Genomic DNA, 20,856 nt, shown 5'->3' on the forward strand with positions numbered 1-20,856 from the left:
CAGCGTGTGTGTGTGTGTGTGTGTTGGGAGATTTAAGCACTGGGTACATGTCTTTGAAACACATCAGCACTACACAGCACATCTGAATCCATTTGGTCTAACAGTGAAACACTAGAACAACAAAAAACACAAGGCCAACCGAGCAGCTCATTGGCTGCCGTAGAACAGATCTAGACAAGTCCAGACATGTCCATATTCAGACTCTGACTCTCCTCCTTGTTGTATATCCTACAGTCCGTAACTTTGACCGCTCGTCAGTGAGGAGTCGCTCGTTCCGACGTCTGAACAGAGCCTTCAGCGTGCTCAGGAGGACCAAGAGCGGCACGGCGGTGGTCCACGACAACACAGAGGAAAGTGACAACCTCAGAAATGCCACCGTACCACAAGAGGGTGAGTGCGTTGACGTGTGCATGGGCACGTGTGTCAGGATGCACAGTGTGTCAGTGGGTGACAGCCTGGGTCGAGGGCCCTGAGTACAGCTACAGCATATGTTCCTTTAATAATGCAGATGGGACTGACAGAAGGCTGAGCAGACACAGGGAGAGAGAAAGAAAGAGTCGAAAAGACAAGATGCAGCAAGAGAGAAGAAGAAACTGGAAGTGCAAATGTGTATTTAGTAAGACAAGTGTGTGTGTGTGTGTGTGTGTGTGTGTGTGTGTGTGTGTGTGTGTGTGTGTGTGTGTGTTACGTAAAGCCCCAGGTGGTGTCTGAAGTAATGAGTTTTGCCTGCTCACTCTCTGATGCTGAAGAGAAAATTGACTATGAAAGAAAAAAATGCAGGAGAAAGACAGCGAGTGGGAAGAAAGGAGACCGATAGAAGGCATTTGCACAGGAAAAAATGAAAAAAAAAAATATTTGCTTGTTGTGAAGGTCTGATTTTGTTATCCTGTTCCTTATCATGTGCTAGTTTTACTCTTTAATGGTAATACTTTATCTGTCTGTCTGTCTGTCTGTGTGTCTGTCTGTGTCTGTCTGTCTGTCTGTCTGTCTGCATGCCTGTCTGTCTGTGTGTCTGTCTGTCTGTGTGTCTGCCTGTCTGTCTGTCTGTCTGCCTGCCTGTCTGTCTGTCTGTCTGTCTCTGAATGTCTGTGTGTCTGTCTGTCTGTGTGTCTGTGTGTCTGTCTGTGTGTCTGTGTGTCTGTCTGTGTGTCTGTCTGTGTGTCTGTCTATTGCGTTTTGGCTTGAACTCTTATGATGAATCGGAATTAGATGTAAATCTTTGTTTTCCATCATGTGGCATTTACCTGTTCAACTTGTGGGTCGACCTGCCGTACAGAGACGTGATTGAGTTCTTGGTTTCAATTAAAAGCTTGGGTGACAAATGAGAATTGAATTCATTTCCTCATTAAAATGAAACAGTGTGCTTGATCGAGTTTCTCACTCTCTCTCACACACACACACACACACAGACACAGACACACACACACACACAATCAATCACTCAAAAACAAGTAGGTCTGGAAAGTAACTCAGCTTGGTCCTAAGGTCCTGTCGTGGAAATTTCAAGAATAAAAGTCCCTAAATAAATAAATAAATAAATAAATGGTTTACTTGACGTGTTAAAATAAACACTCCTGAAATTCAGAATATGAATCCTGAATATGGTCAAATCTCTCCATCTCTCCTGTTATAAGATTAGTATAAATTACATATGAAATCTTTTTCTTATTAAATCTGTTTCTTGAGATTTCCGCTAACTTGGAAAATGATCTGTAATAGAAGAAAACAGTCTAAAAATCGGTTTAATAACATGATATTTCAATCTTATAATTCTATAAAGTAGATGGATGTGACTGTTATCTAGATATTTTAACTAGTTAAGATGTCATTTTTCAGTGAAGAACAGAACATGCTTTGTTTTATTCTTTGTCGGTGTATTATAGAGTTTTGGGGCAATAAAATTACAGCCAAAAATTTCACCCCATTTAACTGTAAACAACCAAACAGCATATTGTGTTAATGCTGGTTCTCCGTATTGGTGTAAAGAGCGTCATTAAAGACTGCACATTTCTAACAACGCATTTCCTGTCTATTCCTTCTCGTAGTTTTCGCTCTACCTCAGCTCCATCATCTCATTCCGGACGGCGAGGTCACCACGGTGAAGATCACGCGCTCTGACCCCTGCGAGCCGCTGGCCATCACCATCGTGGGGGGAAATGAGACGCCTCTTGTGCGCATCCTTATCCAGGACATCTACAGAGAAGGAGTGATTGCTCGTGATGGAAGACTTCTGCCTGGAGACATGATCCTCAAGGTGTGTGAGAAAGAGTGAGAGAGAGCCGATGAGGTGGGGAGGAGGTCTGAAATTACATCATTGTACAGTAGGTGTGAATACGAGGTTGGCACGGGGACGTGTTGATGCCGTCATGTGCCTCGCCATCTGTTTGGCAAAGGCATCAGCAATATGGCCCAAGATAAAAACGCTCTCAGTTAGTGTTTACATCTTTTTTTTTCCTCAGTTTGACTTGAGCATTCTGCAGTCGCTTTATTCAACACTTAGCGAAGGAATATTCCGTACAACGTCCATGTCTATATCTTTCAAGCTCTATGTCCTTCTGTCTCTCTATGTATTTATTAATTCTCCTCTTCCGACAGGTGAACGGTATCGACATCACCAACGTACCGCACTGCTACGCCCTCGCAGCTCTGAAGCGTCCCTGCATGCTGCTCAGGCTGACTGTGCTACGTGAACAGCGCCATCGTTACCGCGCGCATCACCACCACCACCACCATCACCACCATCAGGTGCCTCAACCAGGCGAGCTGCTGTATCCGGGCTCCGGTGGCAACGTGAGGGACGACAGTCTGCACGTGGTACTGCTGAAAGGATCGCCTGACGAGCAGCTGGGTATCAAGCTGGTGCGCCGACCCGACGAGCACGGCGTCTTCATCTTCCACCTGCTAGAAGGAGGTCTGGCCGCGCGGGACGGGCGTCTGCGTATCGACGACCGCGTGCTCGCGATCAATGGACACGACTTGCGTTACGGTGCTCCCGAGCATGCTGCACTGCTCATACAGGTGGGTGGGACACAGAGCAGACACAATACACACTACACACTACATACAGGAAATCCAATCTTCTTTTATTTTCTTCTTTCTTGATGATTCTCCAAACCACATTGGTTTCTTTGGGATTTGGTTCTTTCACTGATAATCTCAGTCTGATTGCAGCTCCTCCAGGGAGAAGTGGGTGTGTGAGTGAGGAATCATTACACAGACTATAACACATTGTGTGTGTTTTGTGTTTGTGTGTTTGGATATGCTTCCTAATATTAACTCTTTTTTTTTTTTTTGCTCCTGTTTTGTAGATAGTCTTTATCAGGTCCCAGTCCACAGTGGTGTTTAATATGAAGCTCATAAGAAAGTAGACATTCAGAGCTTCAAGAATTTGTAGTGTTTCATTAGTATTTCTGTTTTTATCTAACCTACAAGAAGAAATATATTCATAGAAAGTCCCCAAGTGCTTTGAAGTCGTTATCTACAACCACTTAAAGTCTGTGGAAGTTTATCTAGCAGAGGGGAAAAAGCACATGTCTGACACCGAAAGTCAACAGAGTCCTGACTCATTTTATATCAGGCTTACAGCAGAAAATAATTCATTTCTTTATACCGATTGTAAATGTCCCATACGTCAATTTTCTTTCTTTTGGCGAAACAGAACTGCAGTATTCTGGAAAAAAAAAAACGGTTGGAATAATTAAAAATTGTTCTACACAACCGCATTAAAGATCTTCACTTCGGTGGAAACCACTCTCATTCATTCATCTTCTACCGCTTATCCGAACTACCTCGGGTCACGGGGAGCCTGTGCCTATCTCAGGCGTCATCGGGCATCAAGGCAGGATACACCCTGGACGGAGTGCCAACCCATCGCAGGGCACACACACACACTCTCATTCACTCACACACTCACACACTACGGACAATTTTCCAGAGATGCCAATCAACCTACCATGCATGTCTTTGGACCGGGGGAGGAAACCGGAGTACCCGGAGGAAACCCCCGAGGCACGGGGAGAACATGCAAACTCCACACACACAAGGTGGAGGCAGGAATCGAACCCCCAACCCTGGAGGTGTGAGGCGAACGTGCTAACCACTAAGCCACCGTGCCCCCCCCAGTGGAAACCAAACCAAATAAAAAATAACGGAAGTGTCGTCGATCTCAGGATGTTCGTATAAATCATTCGATCGCATTTCACCCTTTTACTCCGACCTTGTTTTGTTGTTTCATCAAATCAGTCTATATATTATACAGAACTAAATAATGCTGACGCAACACACAAGCTGCGTCCCAAATCACATACTACACACTTGTTGTCTAGGGTATGAACGCAGATTAAATTTTGAGTGTTGAAAACAACGTTTGTCGGACGTCTCGTCCACCGAAGGTCGTAGGACAGCATGGAATGTTTTCTCATCCAGTGTCAGGACCTGGTAGCTCCGCCCACTTCCACTACGTAAGCAAATCCATGAGTATTGAGTGCACGAAGCGTCCGACGTTCCACACTTTGTTTATTCGGTTGAATAACTGCATCTTTCGTGTACTTGAAATGCATTTCTTCTACTTCTTCATCTTCTTCTTCTTCTTCTTGGAGTTTGCAGTGTGACTCACACTATTTACACTACACAGTGGAGTAAAATAGTGTGTACGTTTGCGATTTGTGACGCAGCTACAAGTTATACAGTGCCATGAAACTTTCCTCAACTTTTCTTCTGAGGCTTTCAAACGCACTGCTGGGTAAAACTGAAGAGAACGTTGGTTGGGGTTGTGAGCTGCACCGTATGTGAACAAGTCAGTAATGATGTTTTGTTCCGTGTTGTAGGCGAGTGTGGAGAGAGTTCACTTCATCGTCTCGAGGCAGACTCACGTTCCTGCCCCGGATATATTACAGGAGGCACCGTGGAACATGGAGGGACCGCCACCGTACTCCGCTGTGGATGTGGAGCAGTCATTGGTGGTGAGATATCTTCCAGACACACACACACACACACACACACACCTACTCAGAGTGCATCGTCTTGCCTGCTGTTTCACTTCACACACACAGCTTCACGACTGACGTGTCTGTAAGCCAGGAGACGCTACAGCAGAGCGGGTTTTCTGCTCTAATTGGGACGTTCTTCCGGTTGTTATCTGAGGAAACGTGTCTCCTAACGTCTCATCCTAATAAAACTCAAACTCACAATACATACTCGGGTGTGATTCTGTCACTCTCACACTCTGCCCAGTGTGTGCTCTCGCGTTCCTCTCACCTCTCTTTAACACCTCTCGTTCTGTCGGATTTTTCCTTCTGTTTTGCTCGGTTTCACGGCCGCGATCACGATCTGAACGGCCGCCGTGACTCGACTTTCTTTCAGACTAAACAACGGTGACGTTTTATTAAATGTCTTTATTAAGTTAGCACTTAGTTGCTGCATTTGTTTCTTTTGGATGTGCTCCAGGGCTGTGCTTTGGCAGCGGTCACGAATATCACAGGCCCCGGGAGACATAGCGAGCTCATTCATAACTAGCTTAAACACACACACATTATAGATATATATATATCTCTTCTTGGTGTTATACTATACATTAGAAGTCATAAGGTGTCTTAGAAGTTGTATAGATTAGTCATATTCATGCCATACAGTACATCTTGTTCTCACACACACACACTGGACTCAGACATGATTCTGTGGTTTCCTTCTTTCCTAGGATTCGTGCCAAAAGCCAGGGTGTTATGAGAAGACGGTGACTCTGGTTAAAGAGATGAACGAGTCTCTGGGCATGACCGTAGCAGGAGGAATGAACAGCCGAGGCTGGGACCTGCCCGTCTACATCACCAACATCGACCCCAACGGTGTGGTGTCTCGTGAAGGCTCCATCTGCAAAGGTGTGTGTCTATATTTCCGATTTAATTTATATAGAGGGTGAAAATTCTGACATAACACACAACGCTAAGCACGCAGTCGTGGCCTAATGGTTAGAGAGTCTGACTCGTAACCCGAAGGTTGTGGGTTCGAGTCTCGGGCCGGCCACGACTGAGGTGCCCTTGAGCAAGGCACCGAACCCCCCCCCAACTGCTCCCCGGGCGCCGCAGCATAAATGGCTGCCCACTGCTCCGGGTGTGTGTTCACGGTGTGTGTATGTTCACTGCTGTGTGTGTGCACTTTGGATGGGTTAAATGCAGAGAACAAATTCTGAGTGTGTGTCACCGTACTTAGCCGTATGTCACGTCACAAACGTTACAGGTGGCCAAATGAAAAGAATTGTATTGTTGTGATCCAGGTTTTACCGTGAAAAACTTCTTTTCTCATCATTTTTTTGTAGCTCCAACTTATGGGCCATTGAGTAAGGGCCTTAACCCTCTCTCTGCTCCAGTGACTCTGAGCTCCGACCCCTACTTTCTAATCTGTGATATGTCAAGAAAAGTATTTCATAGTGCAGTAATGTACTTGTGACAAAAATAATGTATTCATGAGAAATCCAGTGTATAAGACAGACAACACAACAATCACCAAACCCAGAGTCCCAGAATGCAATGCACAACTGTCCCGAGGTAAGGCAGAGACTCGACTCGGCTAGTTTTCTGATCTACGAGACAAGCCTGATGACGCAGACGGGTGGTATTTTGTGTGAAATCTGAATCTTTAGCACCTTAGCTGTATGAGCAGAGTGTATGAGCTTAGACGAGGACAGACTAGAGGACTAAAGTTCTGCTGCGCCGCTTTCTCGAATCAGAAATTCAATCCTTAGAAACTAAATCGCCGAGGAATATGAGGATGTAAACAAGTCACCCAAAAGGGAGTTTTTTTCTTTAAATACAAGCTACTACTCTTTACATGAAAAGTCCATTCAGAACCCAGAGTACTGAGAGTACTGAGATATTGAGCATCGAGGAAGCTCAAATATAAGAAACAATGTCAGATTAAAAAAAAAAAAAAAAGCTAGATTAAAAATTTCTATATTAATCTGAAACCTGGACTGAAACTGAACTACCACCTTCACTCATTTTCTACCGCTTATCCGAACTACCTCGGGTCACGGGAGCCTGTGCCTATCTCATGCGTCATCGGGCATCAAGGCAGGATACACCCTGGACGGAGTGCCAACCCATCACAGGGCACACACACACTCTCATTCACTCACACAATCACACACTACGGACAATTTTCCAGAGATGCCAATCAACCTACCATGCATGTCTTTGGACCAGGGGAGGAAACCGGAGTACCCGGAGGAAACCCCCGAGGCACGGGGAGAACATGCAAACTCCACACACACAAGGTGGAGGCGGGACTCGAACCCACAACCCTGGAGGTGTGAGGCGAACGTGTTAACCACTAAACCACCGTGCCCTGAACTACTACCTAATTTTTTTTTTTTTTTTTTTTTTGGAAAACTACTGAAATATACAAATAAGCTTTTGTTAAAGAAACACAGTCATCATTTGAACCAGAGAACACACAAGATGGAGAAAACAGCAATAACCCATGATAATGATAAGCACTTCCACGTCAGCGCTTTCGCACCATGAGTTATGCGATAATAACATCAGGATATGAAAAATTCCCTCATCAGATTACTGACTGATCCGTACTGTAACTAACACGCCGTCTGGTGGAATAAAACTATTTGATGTTCTCTTTCAAACCCAGTTGTTTTCAACGTCCCCTGATCGTCAGCGACAGCACGAGATGCAGATGAGATGTAGAGGAGCGAAAACTAGTCTTCTTTTAGTATGAGCTTAAGTAAATGTCTGACTCAGCCTTATACACACAGATCAGTGGACTGTCTCTTCATTGAGTGTGTCTGTGTTCTAACAAAACCACCCACCTGTCACCAAGGTGACCTGCTGATAATAACACACACACACACACACACTTTTGAGCACACATAAGCTTAGTAACAAAGCCACACCTGCTATGCATATGCATTAGGATCATCAGATCTGCAGATTTAAGCAGAATACTGCATATACACACACACACACACACACACACACACACACACACACACCTTTCTGTGTCACATCAAGCAGAATACAAACCATGAATATATGATCATACAACAAAACAGGTGTGTTTTTAAAGCCTAGAAAGGGTGTAAATTTCTTCTAGGTTTGAATAAAAAGAGCTGTGTGTGTGTGTGTGTGTGTGTGTTGTGCTTTAATTCAGATTGAGCCTTTTACTGTATCTTCTCACCTCACGATGCCATATGGCAGATGTGCAGCCTGCTTCTTCTGGTATAAACATCACTTCGGCTCGTCTGCGTCTTACACTCGACACCTTGAGCGGTGCATTAACACTTTAACTCTTGCTTTGTTTGCCAGGTGATATCCTGCTGAACGTGAACGGTGTGGACCTGACCGGTGTGACTCGAGGCGAGGCGGTGGCTAACCTAAAGAACACCACGTCCCCGGTGGTGCTGCGTGTGCTGGAGATGACACCTCCTGACATGAGCTCTGTGGACTGCATGCCCCCCGCCGTGTCCTCGCCATCCTCACCTGGAGACGTCAAAATGCCCCCTCCCAGCGAGGATTACTCCCCCATCTGGGTGTCCTGGCTCCAACTGCCCAGGTAACATAAGACAGAATAGTGCAAATGTAGATCCCCGGCTGTTTAACCATTGTGTGTGTGTGTGTGTGAAAGTGTGTGTGTTATTCAGTCCACAACCCTGGTGAAGTCTCCATTACCGGCTATAACGCAAATCACCAGTGTTCCCACTAATCACTTCTAACAGTAGCTAATGGACTAATGATGGCAGAACAGAGGATGTGTAGAGGAGTTTATACTTTGTGGATAAAGTTAAAGATACAATTAGAAGTAATAGAGAGAGGAGAGAGAGAGAGAGAGAGAGAGAGAGAGGATCTGTGTCACGATTCTCAGGAAGTAAGTGACCTCTGCGTGTATTTTAGCTAACGGCAAAATCACAAGTGTAGAATGAGCGGCAGGGGAATGTTGTGGGACACAGAAGACACAGGAGAGGAGACGTACTGCGCGTAATAACGCAACAATAATCACAATAATTAAACAAGTCGATACGATCGCGCTCTCTGTACATGTTTGCGACGACGTAGACAAGGACGAAGACAAATGCGATGCTGAAACCGCCTGAATGTAACTATAAACGGTTACAAATCACAATATATTCCAATCTGGGCAAATAAAAGACTTCAACCTCCTTCACACCATCCCTTCACTGATTCTTTTTCCTTTAACAGCTTATAACTCGTGTTTTGTCGCTGTTGAAAAAGCTCGATTCTGATTGGTCGGAAGGTATCGATGAATTTTCTGAACCAGCACAGCTCAGACTCTGACTGCAGTATTTTAGATTCTATTAGAATTTTTTATTTTTTTTTGTGTGAGCGTGTTTTTCTGGATGCTTGGATTTGACCTTGTTCTTAAAACACACACGCGCGCACACACACGCGCACACACACACACACGCACACGATTACATTCAAGCTTTCCTCTTCTCTCCTCCTCTTATCTCTGTTCTCCATCTGCTTTGCTCCCTCTGTAGAGAGGATAACTGTCATGAATAATAATTTGCTCCGAGAGAAAAAGTTTCAGTTTCGCGACGTCTAAAATAAAACGAATTCTGTGAGAGAAGTGTGAGAGAAGCACCCGGTAAGGTCTCGCTTTCTGCTCGGACTGTTCGAAAAAGTTGTAAAAGAGTCCCTGAGGTGGACTGATCTTAATAATCTATTTGTTCATTCATTCATCTTCTACCGCTTATCCGAACTACCTCGGGTCACGGGGAGCCTGTGCCTATCTCAGGCGTCATCGGGCATCAAGGCAGGATACACCCTGGACGGAGTGCCAACCCATCACAGGGCACACACACACACACTCTCATTCACTCACACAATCACACACTACGGACAATTTTCCAGAGATGCCAATCAACCTACCATGCATGTCTTTGGACCGGGGGAGGAAACCGGAGTACCCGGAGGAAACCCCCGAGGCACGGGGAGAACATGCAAACTCCACACACACAAGGCGGAGGCAGGAATCGAACCCCCAACCCTGGAGGTGTGAGGCGAACGTGCTAACCACTAAGCCACCGTGCCCCCCTAGTCTATTTGTTAAAAATTGGAAATCATTTATAATGAAGGTATTTAAGAATCAAGGAGAAACTTTCTTTCCGCAATGAGACTGAGAGTTTACACACTGAGAAGAAAATATGGATGAAATATATAATTATAATTATAATCGTTTATAAAGCAAATAAACCTTGAAGTGTGTGTGTGTTTTTTTTTGTTTTGTTTTTTTTTTGCACGTAAGAGCAGCCGTGTGTCAGCTTCACTGCTACAGCTACTGTGGTCCGGGTCTTTATCAGCAGGGACACTGTGATTGAGTTGATTCGTGCAGACGGTGTGATTCGGTGTGATAAAGTGAACCGTTTGTCTCCCGCAGGCACCTGTACAGCTGTAAGGACATCGTGTTGCGCAGGAGCACGTCCGGGAGTTTGGGCTTCAGTATCGTTGGAGGTCAAGAGGAGCTCAACTGCAATCAGTCCTTCTTCATCCGCTCCATCGTGGAGGGAACGCCGGCGTACAACGACGGCAGGATACGGTGCGCAAAATTCCATATAGCTTCAAAATGGTTCTTGATACACATGATGACAGGATATATGTACAGTATGACCAAGATTTCTTTTGTCATTATAAACTTGTCACATGTCTCCCCTTCAAAAAAATGCCTGGATCTTGAGGGTCTATGGGAAGGTGAGAGCTAATCAAGCATCTCTTTGTATCTAGGTGTGGAGACATCCTGCTGGAGGTGAATGCGAAGAGCACATGGGGAATGACTCACACTGCTCTAGTGCGCCTGCTGAAGGAACTGAGGGGCCGTATTACTCTCACCATCGTCTCCTGGCCTGGCAGCCTGCTATAGACACATGTTGCTCAGAGGGAGGGACTTATTATTACAATGACCCTATGTCGGAGCTTGGAGCGTCACACAGTCCCTGCCCACAATGAACGGGCTTTTGGACATGGACTTCCATGGTAGGAAAGTCGTATGAAATGGACCGGCGCCGTAGAACATGAGGCAAGGTGCTTTGGCTTCATCCAGGAATGTGGGACTGACATGGACCTCAGATACTGAAGTCGGGACGTACAGTATGGACAGACAGACTCTCTTCACATGAGGACTCACCAGAGGTGTTGGCCATTGGGACGAGATCATCCAGTTTTGAAGGTGGTTCAGGATTAACGCCCCATCTAATAGTCCATGTGATTGTCCTATTGCCATCATTTCACTGGCTGCCTGTGCACTCGATCGCTCCCACCTTCCCTGATATCATCATTAAGGCACAGGAAACAGACTCCTGCACTCGCTGTTTCTGATGCCGCGCACACGTACACGAGGAGCTGACGAGAAAAAAAAGAAAGCACCTAGAAGAACCATGGTCACACCTGATGAGGATACGAGTGTGTGATAAAAGTGTATATAAATACTACTCTGTGGGCAATGTGCAAATATAATTCTTAAGTGTGTAGCAGATTTGTGGTGCAAGAGAAAGGACTTCTGGGATACATGGCAGTGAGTTTGGGGTTGCCAGCGCTGTTAGTTTCTATGGTAGAACACGCTTATAAGTGGACGCACATTTCTTTTCTGTTAATGTGTGTGTCCTTTTTTGGGTCCTGGGGGGTGGGGGGGTGGGGGCAATTCAAGTGTATTATGGCGACTGTTTCTTTGACTCGTTTGTTTACTTGTTTACTTGCTCCTTGGCCTTTTTGGATATTGACATCGCGCTGTTTGCTCTGCATTTTCTCCATCCAGCAGAGAAAGAAAGGTTTATTTTGTCTTTGTCTGTATGTTTGGTATGTTTCAGATGCTGTTGCTGTTATAACTTTGATGAGTATTATTAAAAATAATTAAAAATAAATAAATAAAAGAAAGAATGACATTGACAAAATAATATATGTTTGTAACGCTCTTTGAAAAGCATTATATGTGTGTGTATATATACATATATATATATATATATATTTGTATATATACACACACACACACACACATATATAATTAAAAAAATATATATTATATATATATACACACACACACGCCTGCTTCTAGTAAATGAGAGCTTGGCAGCCTTGCAGATTTTGTGTTTTCAGAGATATGAGACAGAAAAGATGGCACATATCCACGGAGATAAACTTTCATGTGAACAGGTCATCGTGGAAAGCCGTGCTCTTTCTGTCTCGTATCTCATGCTATGGCTCGTGCAGCATTCTGTATCCGATGATACTTTTGGTTAAATGAAATAAATAAAATTATTCTCTAAGGAAACTTGTGTCACAGTTGTGAGTGAGTGTGTGAGTGAATGTGTGTGAATGTGTGTGAGAGTGAGTGAGTGAGTGTAAGTGAGAGTGTGAGTGTGTGTGCAAGTGAGTGAGTGAGTGAGTGTGTGTGCGAGTGAGTGAGTGTGTGTGTGCGAGAGAGTGAGTGAGTGAGTGTGTGTGTGTGTGTAAGTGAGTGTGCGAGTGAGTGAGTGTGTGTGCGAGTGAGTGTGTGAGAGAGTGAGTGAGTGAGTGCGAGTGTGTGAGTGAGTGTGTGTGTGTGTATGACTGAGTGTGTGAGTGAATGTGTGTGAGTAAGTGAGAGTGAGTGAGTGAGTGTGTGTGAGTCAGTGTGTGAGTAAGTGAGTGTAAGTGAGTGTAAGTGAGTGTGTGAGTGAGAGTGTGAGTGAGTGTGTGCGAGTGTGTGAGTGAGTGAGAGTGTGAGTGAGTGTGTGAGTAAGTGAGAGTGTGAGTGAGTGAGTGAGTGAGTATGTGAGTGAGTGTGAATGAGTGAGTGTGTGAGTGAGTGAGAGTGTGAGTGAGTGAGTGAGTGAGTAAGTGAGTGTGTGTGTGAGTGAGTGAGTGAGTAAGTGAGAGTGTGAGTGAGTGAGTGTGTGAGTAAGTGAGAGTGTGAATGTAAGTAAGTGTGTGAGTAAGTGTGTGAGTGAGAGTGTGTGAGAGTGTGTGAAAGCTCGAGTTTGGTCTGTGAATGTTGATATTTTTTGGTAAAATGTTGACACTCACACAACTGGTTTACCAAATTATTTATAATACAGTTTTCATACTGCAAACAAAAGCACGCTCTGGCACAACACAAATAAAATTCATTCCTGCTTAACAATCCAAAATGTTTTTGTTTTCCTATACAAATCATCTTAGAATAAATTAGCCTAAATTAAAAAAAAACAAACAAACAAACAAACAAAAAAAAACGTTTCATTGTCTTTGGTCTCGTCAGAACCTGGATAATAAACGAGTTGTTAAAGCAGTTTGCATATCAGCATAAAATGAAAAGAACTCAGCTCTTAACAAGCTCGACCTTAACGTGGGTCAAATAAAGGGACGATGCTGGTTCTGTCCAGCTGCAGAATGATTATCGGCTTTAAGATGGAATGATCTTTCACACTCAGTCACTGGACTCTGTGTCTGTGTTGTCCTTGTTGCGTTTGGAGCGCTTGTATCGGTGTCTCCTGTGGCTCTCTCCGTCATCGCTTCTCCGACTGCTGCTGAGACAGAGAGAGAGAGAGAGAGAGAGAGAGAGAGAGAGAGAGAGAGACAGAGAGAGACAGAGAGAGAGACATAGAGAGAGAGAGACAGAGAGAGAGACAGAGAGATAGAGAGAGAGAGAGGAGGGAGAGAGAGAGACAGAGAGAGAGAGACAGAGAGAGAGACAGAGAGAGAGACAGAGAGAGAGAGAGAGAGAGAGACAGAGGGAGAGAGAGAGACAGAGAGAGAGAGAGAGAGAGACAGAGAGAGAGAGAGAGAGAGAGACAGAGAGAGAGAGAGAGAGAGACAGAGGGAGAGAGAGAGAGAGAGAGAGAGAGACAGAGAGAGAGGTAATGATATACTTAACATTCAGCGTCACTTACACACACTTTTGACATGTTTGTTTGTGTGACCTGTGTGAGGATTTGTGTCGCTCGTTGCGGTCCCTGTGTCTCCTGTCACGATGCCGCTCTTCTCTTTCTCTTTCTCTCCCTTCTCTATCATGCTCCCGATGTCTTGTTCTCTCGCGCTCACTGTGGTCCCTGTGACGTGAGGCACGCTCTCGGTCACTGCACACAAACCCGCGCACACAAAATATTAAAAAGCTTTATTAAAAAGGTTTATTTACAAACCTTAATTAACATAGGATCATATGGTGCAAATGCAAGAGAGAGGGGGGGGGGGGGGGGAGGGGGGGGTAAATACTTTTAAACTGTTACATTATACAGAACTAGTGTTTTGGTGGATGTTGTGCTCTTCTAGAAACCACAGTTTGGTAAATTATCATAAAAGACTTATTTACCAAGACAAGATTAACAAAGGTCGTGTGTGTGATGTGAAATCTTTATAATGTGTGGAAATGCACATAACTGGTACAAGACAATTTGCTAACGTAGCCACAGAAGGCTGCACAGACCAGACATTTGTGTTGAGGATTATAAATAAAAAACAGCTGGATATTGAAAGTCTCATAATGAAACATGTGGTAGAGAAGTACTGCCATTCTTTAGCTGTAGTGAGATTTATTTCTCTCTGTACACACACACACACACACACACACGGCAATGACCTTCTTACACACTTTTTGTTCTTCCTGCTTTTAAATTAGCATTACTTACCAAGTGACCCAGTGTCCCAGGATGCAGTGTGCTATTAGAAATACATTTTAAAATGTGAATTCTTAGGTACCACACACACACACACAAACACACCCTTAAAGGTGGGGTCTCCGATGTTTGAAAGCCAATGTTGACATATAAAATCATCAAAACAAACACGCCCCTAACCCAAATGGGTCCCACCCCTGTATTGATAGCCCCGCCCACACATACATACGTAACCCAGGCAACTGATGGAAAGAAATGTGTCTTTATCATAGCTGAAGTGAAGAACAATACGATTGCAGATAAACAAACAAGCAAAAATGACACACAAGTATAATCATGTAAAGGACAAAGACATATATTAGTTCTGTGTAACAAAGCAAAACCAACGTTACTCACCTATCGAGAAGGAAAAAAGCGCCTCGGCGTCTTAAGTAAAGTTGGTCACATATTCACAGATTGGAGTTTCCCGAGTCAATAACTCCTGAGCTAAACGCTGTTACTACACAAAACACGGTTGTAGCTGCGTCTCTACATTACTACGATAGAAAAGAGGTGTTATTTGTGTAGTAACAGCGTTTAGCTCAGGAGTTATTGACTCAGGAAACTCCAATCTGTGAATATGTGACCAACTTCCTGCTCCTTCAGTTCTCTCCAGCGCTGGAAAGCTGATCCTATATTAACACGTCCTACTTCTTACCTTATCGTAAGTCTTTCTTCTCTTTCTTTCTTTGTTTTTATCCTCCATGTCAATGTTAAAACCGCTTTCTGCTAATATCACACATGCGCACTGAACACTCTCTCAGCCCATATTGACAAGACACGCCCCTTTCTGCTCATTGGCTACACGTTTGTTTTGATTTTTGTTTAGTTTGTCGGCCCGACGCAGTTTTCTGAAGCATTTCTCAAACATCGGAACCCTGCCTTTAAATAAAAGTTATTTAACTTTTAAGTAAAATTTTTTCTCGTCCGAGTATAAAACTTTCTTCCATCTTTCAGTGTCCCGTGTCAGTGTCAATGTCCCGTCTTTTTTTTGTTCTTAAAGCCTTTCTCTTGCAGATGCTGTCTTATGGTTATTGGGCTGCGGTCAGCATCAGTAATGGCGAGGATCGGTTTGTGTCTTCACTCGGCTCCTCTGGCTCAAAGCAGGTGAAATCTTTTTGTCCCATAACTGTCAGGATCTTGACAGTCTTACTGCATCCAACCCACATATTAAAGCCATATTTTTGCACAGATTTGAACTTTTAATGGCTACAGTCTTAAACCTTTGATCAGCTGATGACCAGCCTGTTGGAGTTTAAATGCTGTTTACAATAAATTGCCTAATCTCTATTTTTTGTTTCTTGCTCTTGTTTCTTCTTTTGGCATTTTGAAGAAGTTCTTACAACCTGGTTACGATCCACCAGTGCGAGTGTGTGTGTGTAGCACATAGTATACGGCTTCCTTTAATGTTGCATCTCAGAGAGAGAGAGAGAGAAAGGGAGAGAGAAAGGGAGAGAGAGAGAGAGAAAGAAAGAAAGAAAGAAAGAAAGAAAGAAAGAAAGAAAGAAAGAAACTATGCAAAAATTGACTGACATTGGACAGAAATGTCCTTACTCAATCAGAACAATCAGACAAATGTTCACCAAATGTTCAACCAGCTGCTCGTGTGTGTGTGAGAGAGAGAGAGAGAAAGAGAGAGAGAGAGAGAGAGAGAGAGTGAGAGAAAGAGAGAGAGAGAGGGAGAGAGAGTGAGTGAGAAAGAGAGTGTGTGTGAGAAAGAGAGGGAGAGAGAGAGAGAGGGAGAGAGAGGGAGAGAGAGAGTGTGTGTGAGAGAGAGAGAGAGAGAGGGAGAGAGAGTGAGTGAGTGAGTGAGTGAGTGAGTGAGAGAGAGAGAGAGTGTGTGTGTGTGTGTGTGTGTGTGTGTGTGTGTGTGTGTGTGTGAGAGAGAGAGAGAGAGAGAGAGAGAGAGAGAGAGAGAGAGAGAGAGAGCGAGAGAGTGAGTGAGTGAGTGAGTGAGAGAGAGAGAGTGTGTGTGTGTGTGAGAGAGAGAGAGAGAGAGAGAGAGGGCGAGAGAGTGAGTGAGTGAGTGAGTGAGAGAGAGAGAGTGTGTGTGAGAGAGAGAGAGAGAGAGTATGTGTGAGAGAGAGAGAGAGTGAGAGAGAGAGAGAGAGAGAGAGAGAGAGAGAGAGAGAGAGGGCGAGAGAGTGAGTGAGTGAGTGAGTGAGTGTGTGTGTGTGTGAGAGAGAGAGAGAGAGAGAGAGAGAGAGAGAGAGAGAGAGAGAGGGCGAGAGAGTGAGTGAGTGAGTGAGTGAGAGAGAGAGAGTGTGTGTGTGAGAGAGAGAGAGAGAGAGTATGTGTGAGAGAGAGAGAGAGTGAGAGAGAGAGAGAGAGAGAGAGAGAGAGAGAGAGAGAGAGAGAGAGAGAGGGCGAGAGAGTGAGTGAGTGAGTGAGTGAGTGAGTGTGTGTGTGTGTGTGAGAGAGAGAGAGAGAGAGAGAGAGAGAGTGTGAGAGAGAGAGAGAGAGAGGATCAGAAAGACAGAATGAGAGCATGTGTGGATGAGAGAGACTAGTTGACAGAGACAGAGCAGAAAGATGAGGTCTGAGGAATAATAATTTACAACACAGGCTTTTTCTTTCCTTCTCTCTACAGGGAACATTCTCTAGTCTCTCCAGGCTGAACACGGTAGTTCTTTGTGCCTCCTTTTATTCATTTGCAGTTAAACGTTACAGACGTGACTGTAATATGAGCACTGATTCCACCTTTCAGGTAAAGTTACAAACATTGCCCTTACCCAATAGACACACACCAATATAAGATAGTAGGCAACCAGTTTCCTGTTCAGAACAATTGGACCTGACTGCACAGATGTAAGCAACCTCAAACCTCATCAATCACATCACAGGAGCTGTGTTTTGTCTTGAGTGGGGAAAGAACAGACACCTTGTCTGCAGATCTTCTTTGGGTTAAACAGCCCGTCCTCACCATTAACACGCCTAACATCGATAACACGTTTATTCTTGATCATATACACGAGTAATGAAGTGAGGCTTCTACTGCATGGATTGTTGCGTGCGTGCGTTTCTCCTCATACTGTACGACTCTCACAGTACCAAAAAAATACACATACATCTCTTCATCTTTTTTCTTCGTCTTTATCATTCTCCCTTTTCTCCGTGTCTGTCTTACATGTGTGAAAATCCCTTCATCCCGTGTGTATGAATCAGGCTCATCATGTGCCTGGCCACAGCTGGTTCCTCTCTCTACTCCGTCACATGCACATCTCCGTATGGTGTGTTCGCTCTCACCTGCTGCGGCTCTGAAACGAGGGTGTGTTCTCCTGATCGCGCTCTTTCTCCTGCTCGTTCTTGGCCTCTCGTTCCCGAGTCTTCTCTCTGTCCTTCCCTCGGTCTCTGTCTTTGTCCTGGCAGCTGGAATAATTCCACGCTTTTGCATGCTCGCTCAAGCCCGGCCATGGGGTCATGTGCCTCGGAGTGTGTGGATACACACCTGTAGGACAAAGCAAGGACAGACAAAGTGTACAATTCAACACAGACAAGCAAAACAACACTTATTTTAACACCTATTTTATTTCATCACCTTGACCTGGGTCTAAACCCCTGTCTCTATACAGGTACCTCTAACAATCAGTCATTATGTTGTGCATCAGGTATTTTTAAATGATACTAACTCTAAACTTTCAGCATATATATACACTCTCCGGCCACTTTATTAGGTACACCTGTCCAAATGCTTGTTAACGCAAATTTCTAAATCAGCCAATCACAAGGCAGCAACTCAATGCATTTAGGCATGTAGACATGGTCAAGACGATCTGCTGCAGTTCAAACCGAGTGTCAGAATGGGGAAGAAAGGTGATTTAAGTGACTTTGAACGTGGCATGGTTGTTGGTGCCAGACGGGCTGGTCTGAGTATTTCAGAAACTGCTGATCTACTGGGATTTTCACGCACAACCATCTCTAGGGTTTACAGAGAATGGTCCGAAAAAGAGAAAATATCCAGTGAGGGCAGTTCTGTGGGCGCAAATGCCTTGTTGATGCCAGAGGTCAGAGGAGAATGGCCAGACTGGTTCGAGCAGATAGAAAGGCAACAGGAACTCAAATAACCACGCGTTACAACCGAGGTATGCAGAAGAGCATCTCTGAATGCACAACACGTCGAACCTTGAGGCAGATCGGCTACAGCAGCAGAAGACCACACCGGTACTAGTAAGGTGTACATAATAAAGTGTGTACGAGTGTTTTGACATACAAATTTTTTGAGAGACGAGCTGTGATTCGACCAAATTTTTGGTTTGAGATACGAGCAAATATTTGAGATACGAGCATCCGAGCTGCCGCTGCCGCTGAAACAAAGATCCCCAACAACCACGTGTGCTCTGTTTCCCCGCCTCAGCTTCCCGCGTCTCACTCGGTTAAAGCCGCCTTCACACTGCACACGACAAACGACGGCCGATAAACAGGAAGGCATTCATTTCCTATGGAGAGTCGCAAAGGCACTGTGTGTGGTGCCGACCATCTACGGATCCGTTGTTAAAAATTTGAACTTGTGCGACTACACCGCATCCGATATGCCGACCGGACAGGTTTTTATTAAAACGACCGGCAAATGTTAGTGAGGAAAGAGTGACAAAAAAGGCGAAAACAAGTGAAGAGAAAAACGATCGCGTTAGTTCTGGCAGGCCACGTCGTCAAGCGTGCATCAGCTGTTAATCAGCTGTCCACGACGCGCACCAATCCGGTTACGACGTCCATATTACCCGACCATTTAAATTCCCATTCATTGAGCCGCTCTAGCGCTTCGCTACTGCTGCGACTTAAACTCCCTCCTCCAACCCCGACTCCACCATGCCGGAACCTGTGTTTGTTGTACCAGTTTACGTCATAAATCTCCACATATTTTTCTCTCTCTTTCTCTCTCTCTAATTATTTAATTATCCATTTATTTCATTTATTATTTTCCTTTCCTATGTTTAACTCTGTGCATGATTAATGGTTCTGTTATACGGGGGGTCTATTCTATTTTCTAGTTGCTGCTCTCCCCGCTCTAAATGAAGTTTAGTTAAGTTCCATTTAAGTGTAAAGTAGCATTAAGAGTGTACAGTAGCGAGTAAGTGAACAAAAGTGAAAGTGTAATTCCTCCTAACTCCTCCGCCTGTTTACTCCTCCGCCTGTTTACTCCTCCCTCAACCTCCGTGCGCATCTTCCGTAAAGTAAAACCAGTTTATTTTTTTTAACATTCTCTTTTACTACTGTATGTTTTTATACAATATTTGTCATGTATAAATACAGGTACTGAACATTTTTCATATTCAAAACACAAACAAAACAACTGGAGTGGAATTTTGCGAGCTGGAATGGATTAATGGGATTTGAATTCATTTAAACGGGGAAAATTGTTTTGAGATACGAGCAATTTGAGATACGAGCAAAAACACGGAACTAATTAAACTCGTATCTCGAGGTATCACTGTATATGAGCCAGTCGTGTGATCCGTGCCCTTATGGTTAAATTCTGTGTGTTTATATTTATGCACCGCTTTTGCCAGAGGAAAATAAAGTCACCGGAACGTAGTGTGTCGGCTCATGCAGGCGCTTATCCCTTAATAAGGTGTCAGAAGTGCTGAAATCCATTACTGCTTTTGACTGGATGTAATTTTTGTTCAGTAAAAACATTTCTGCTCATTTATGCTCAACTTCCACAGAAAGGTTAACAGAGCTACGGTGTCAAAGAGCCTCGCTTTGTTGCGGGAGGTCACGCCTTCGCGCCTTTGGGAAGAAAGTGTGTGTGCTTTAGTGAGAAGCCGTAGTTAATCATTTGAGTTCGTAGCTGATTTTCTTACATGGCTCGTCGCTAATAAATCTGTGCCATCAGCCGGAATCTGGATCGGAAAGAGAAATGAACGCTGCTTTCGCTAGTGTTTTAGCTAAAGGCACAAAATTCCAGAGAGAAACTGGAGCTATAATGAATATTTCTCAGCCATCATGAGAAGTATTACACCTGCAGTGTTGGAGCTCATTTTTTTTCTCCTGGCTCTGATTTTCATTTACAACTAAAATAGATCTACGTGAAACATCTGTTGTTGTTTTTTTTTTTTAATCTACCGTCAATTAAAAGAACGGTCAGAAAAGGTTTCGGAAGAGGTATTGGTATTATAAAAGAGGTACGATAAAAACGTTTAATAAAAAGCAGATCGATTTTGACCTTGCTGTGACCTTGACCCTGTCTGGATCAATTCCAGAATGAAGTTCATCTGCAGGGATTGAGA

General features: G+C 44.2%; 2 protein-coding genes across 8 annotated transcripts in view; one reads left to right on the forward strand and one right to left on the reverse strand.

Moving 5' to 3' along the window:
* lnx1 (ligand of numb-protein X 1) overlaps window positions 1-12,288 on the forward strand; it is a 46,293-nt gene extending 34,005 nt beyond the window's left edge. For all 5 annotated transcript variants that reach the window (XM_060866782.1, XM_060866781.1, XM_060866783.1 and 2 more), the window contains 8 exons: window positions 235-390; window positions 2,046-2,254; window positions 2,596-3,018; window positions 4,827-4,961; window positions 5,696-5,873; window positions 8,313-8,559; window positions 10,405-10,563; window positions 10,749-12,288. In XM_060866782.1, the coding sequence (XP_060722765.1) occupies window positions 235-390; window positions 2,046-2,254; window positions 2,596-3,018; window positions 4,827-4,961; window positions 5,696-5,873; window positions 8,313-8,559; window positions 10,405-10,563; window positions 10,749-10,884 (1,643 nt within the window). In that variant the 3' untranslated portion in view covers window positions 10,885-12,288. The remainder of the gene's footprint in view (window positions 1-234; window positions 391-2,045; window positions 2,255-2,595; window positions 3,019-4,826; window positions 4,962-5,695; window positions 5,874-8,312; window positions 8,560-10,404; window positions 10,564-10,748) is intronic.
* A 791-nt stretch (window positions 12,289-13,079) lies between these two features.
* Window positions 13,080-20,856, reverse strand: part of fip1l1a (FIP1 like 1a (S. cerevisiae)) — a 48,086-nt gene continuing 40,309 nt past the window's right edge. For 2 of the 3 annotated variants that reach the window (XM_060866788.1, XM_060866790.1), the window contains exons 15-17: window positions 17,876-18,077; window positions 13,898-14,053; window positions 13,080-13,504 (exon numbers count right to left, since the gene is read on the reverse strand). In XM_060866788.1, the coding sequence (XP_060722771.1) occupies window positions 13,405-13,504; window positions 13,898-14,053; window positions 17,876-18,077 (458 nt within the window). In that variant the 3' untranslated portion in view covers window positions 13,080-13,404. The remainder of the gene's footprint in view (window positions 13,505-13,897; window positions 14,054-17,875; window positions 18,078-20,856) is intronic. The other variant, XM_060866789.1, reaches the window with a different exon arrangement.

The sequence above is a fragment of the Tachysurus vachellii genome, chromosome 3 (genome assembly GCF_030014155.1).
Source record: "Tachysurus vachellii isolate PV-2020 chromosome 3, HZAU_Pvac_v1, whole genome shotgun sequence".
Classification (NCBI taxonomy): Eukaryota; Metazoa; Chordata; class Actinopteri; order Siluriformes; family Bagridae; genus Tachysurus; species Tachysurus vachellii.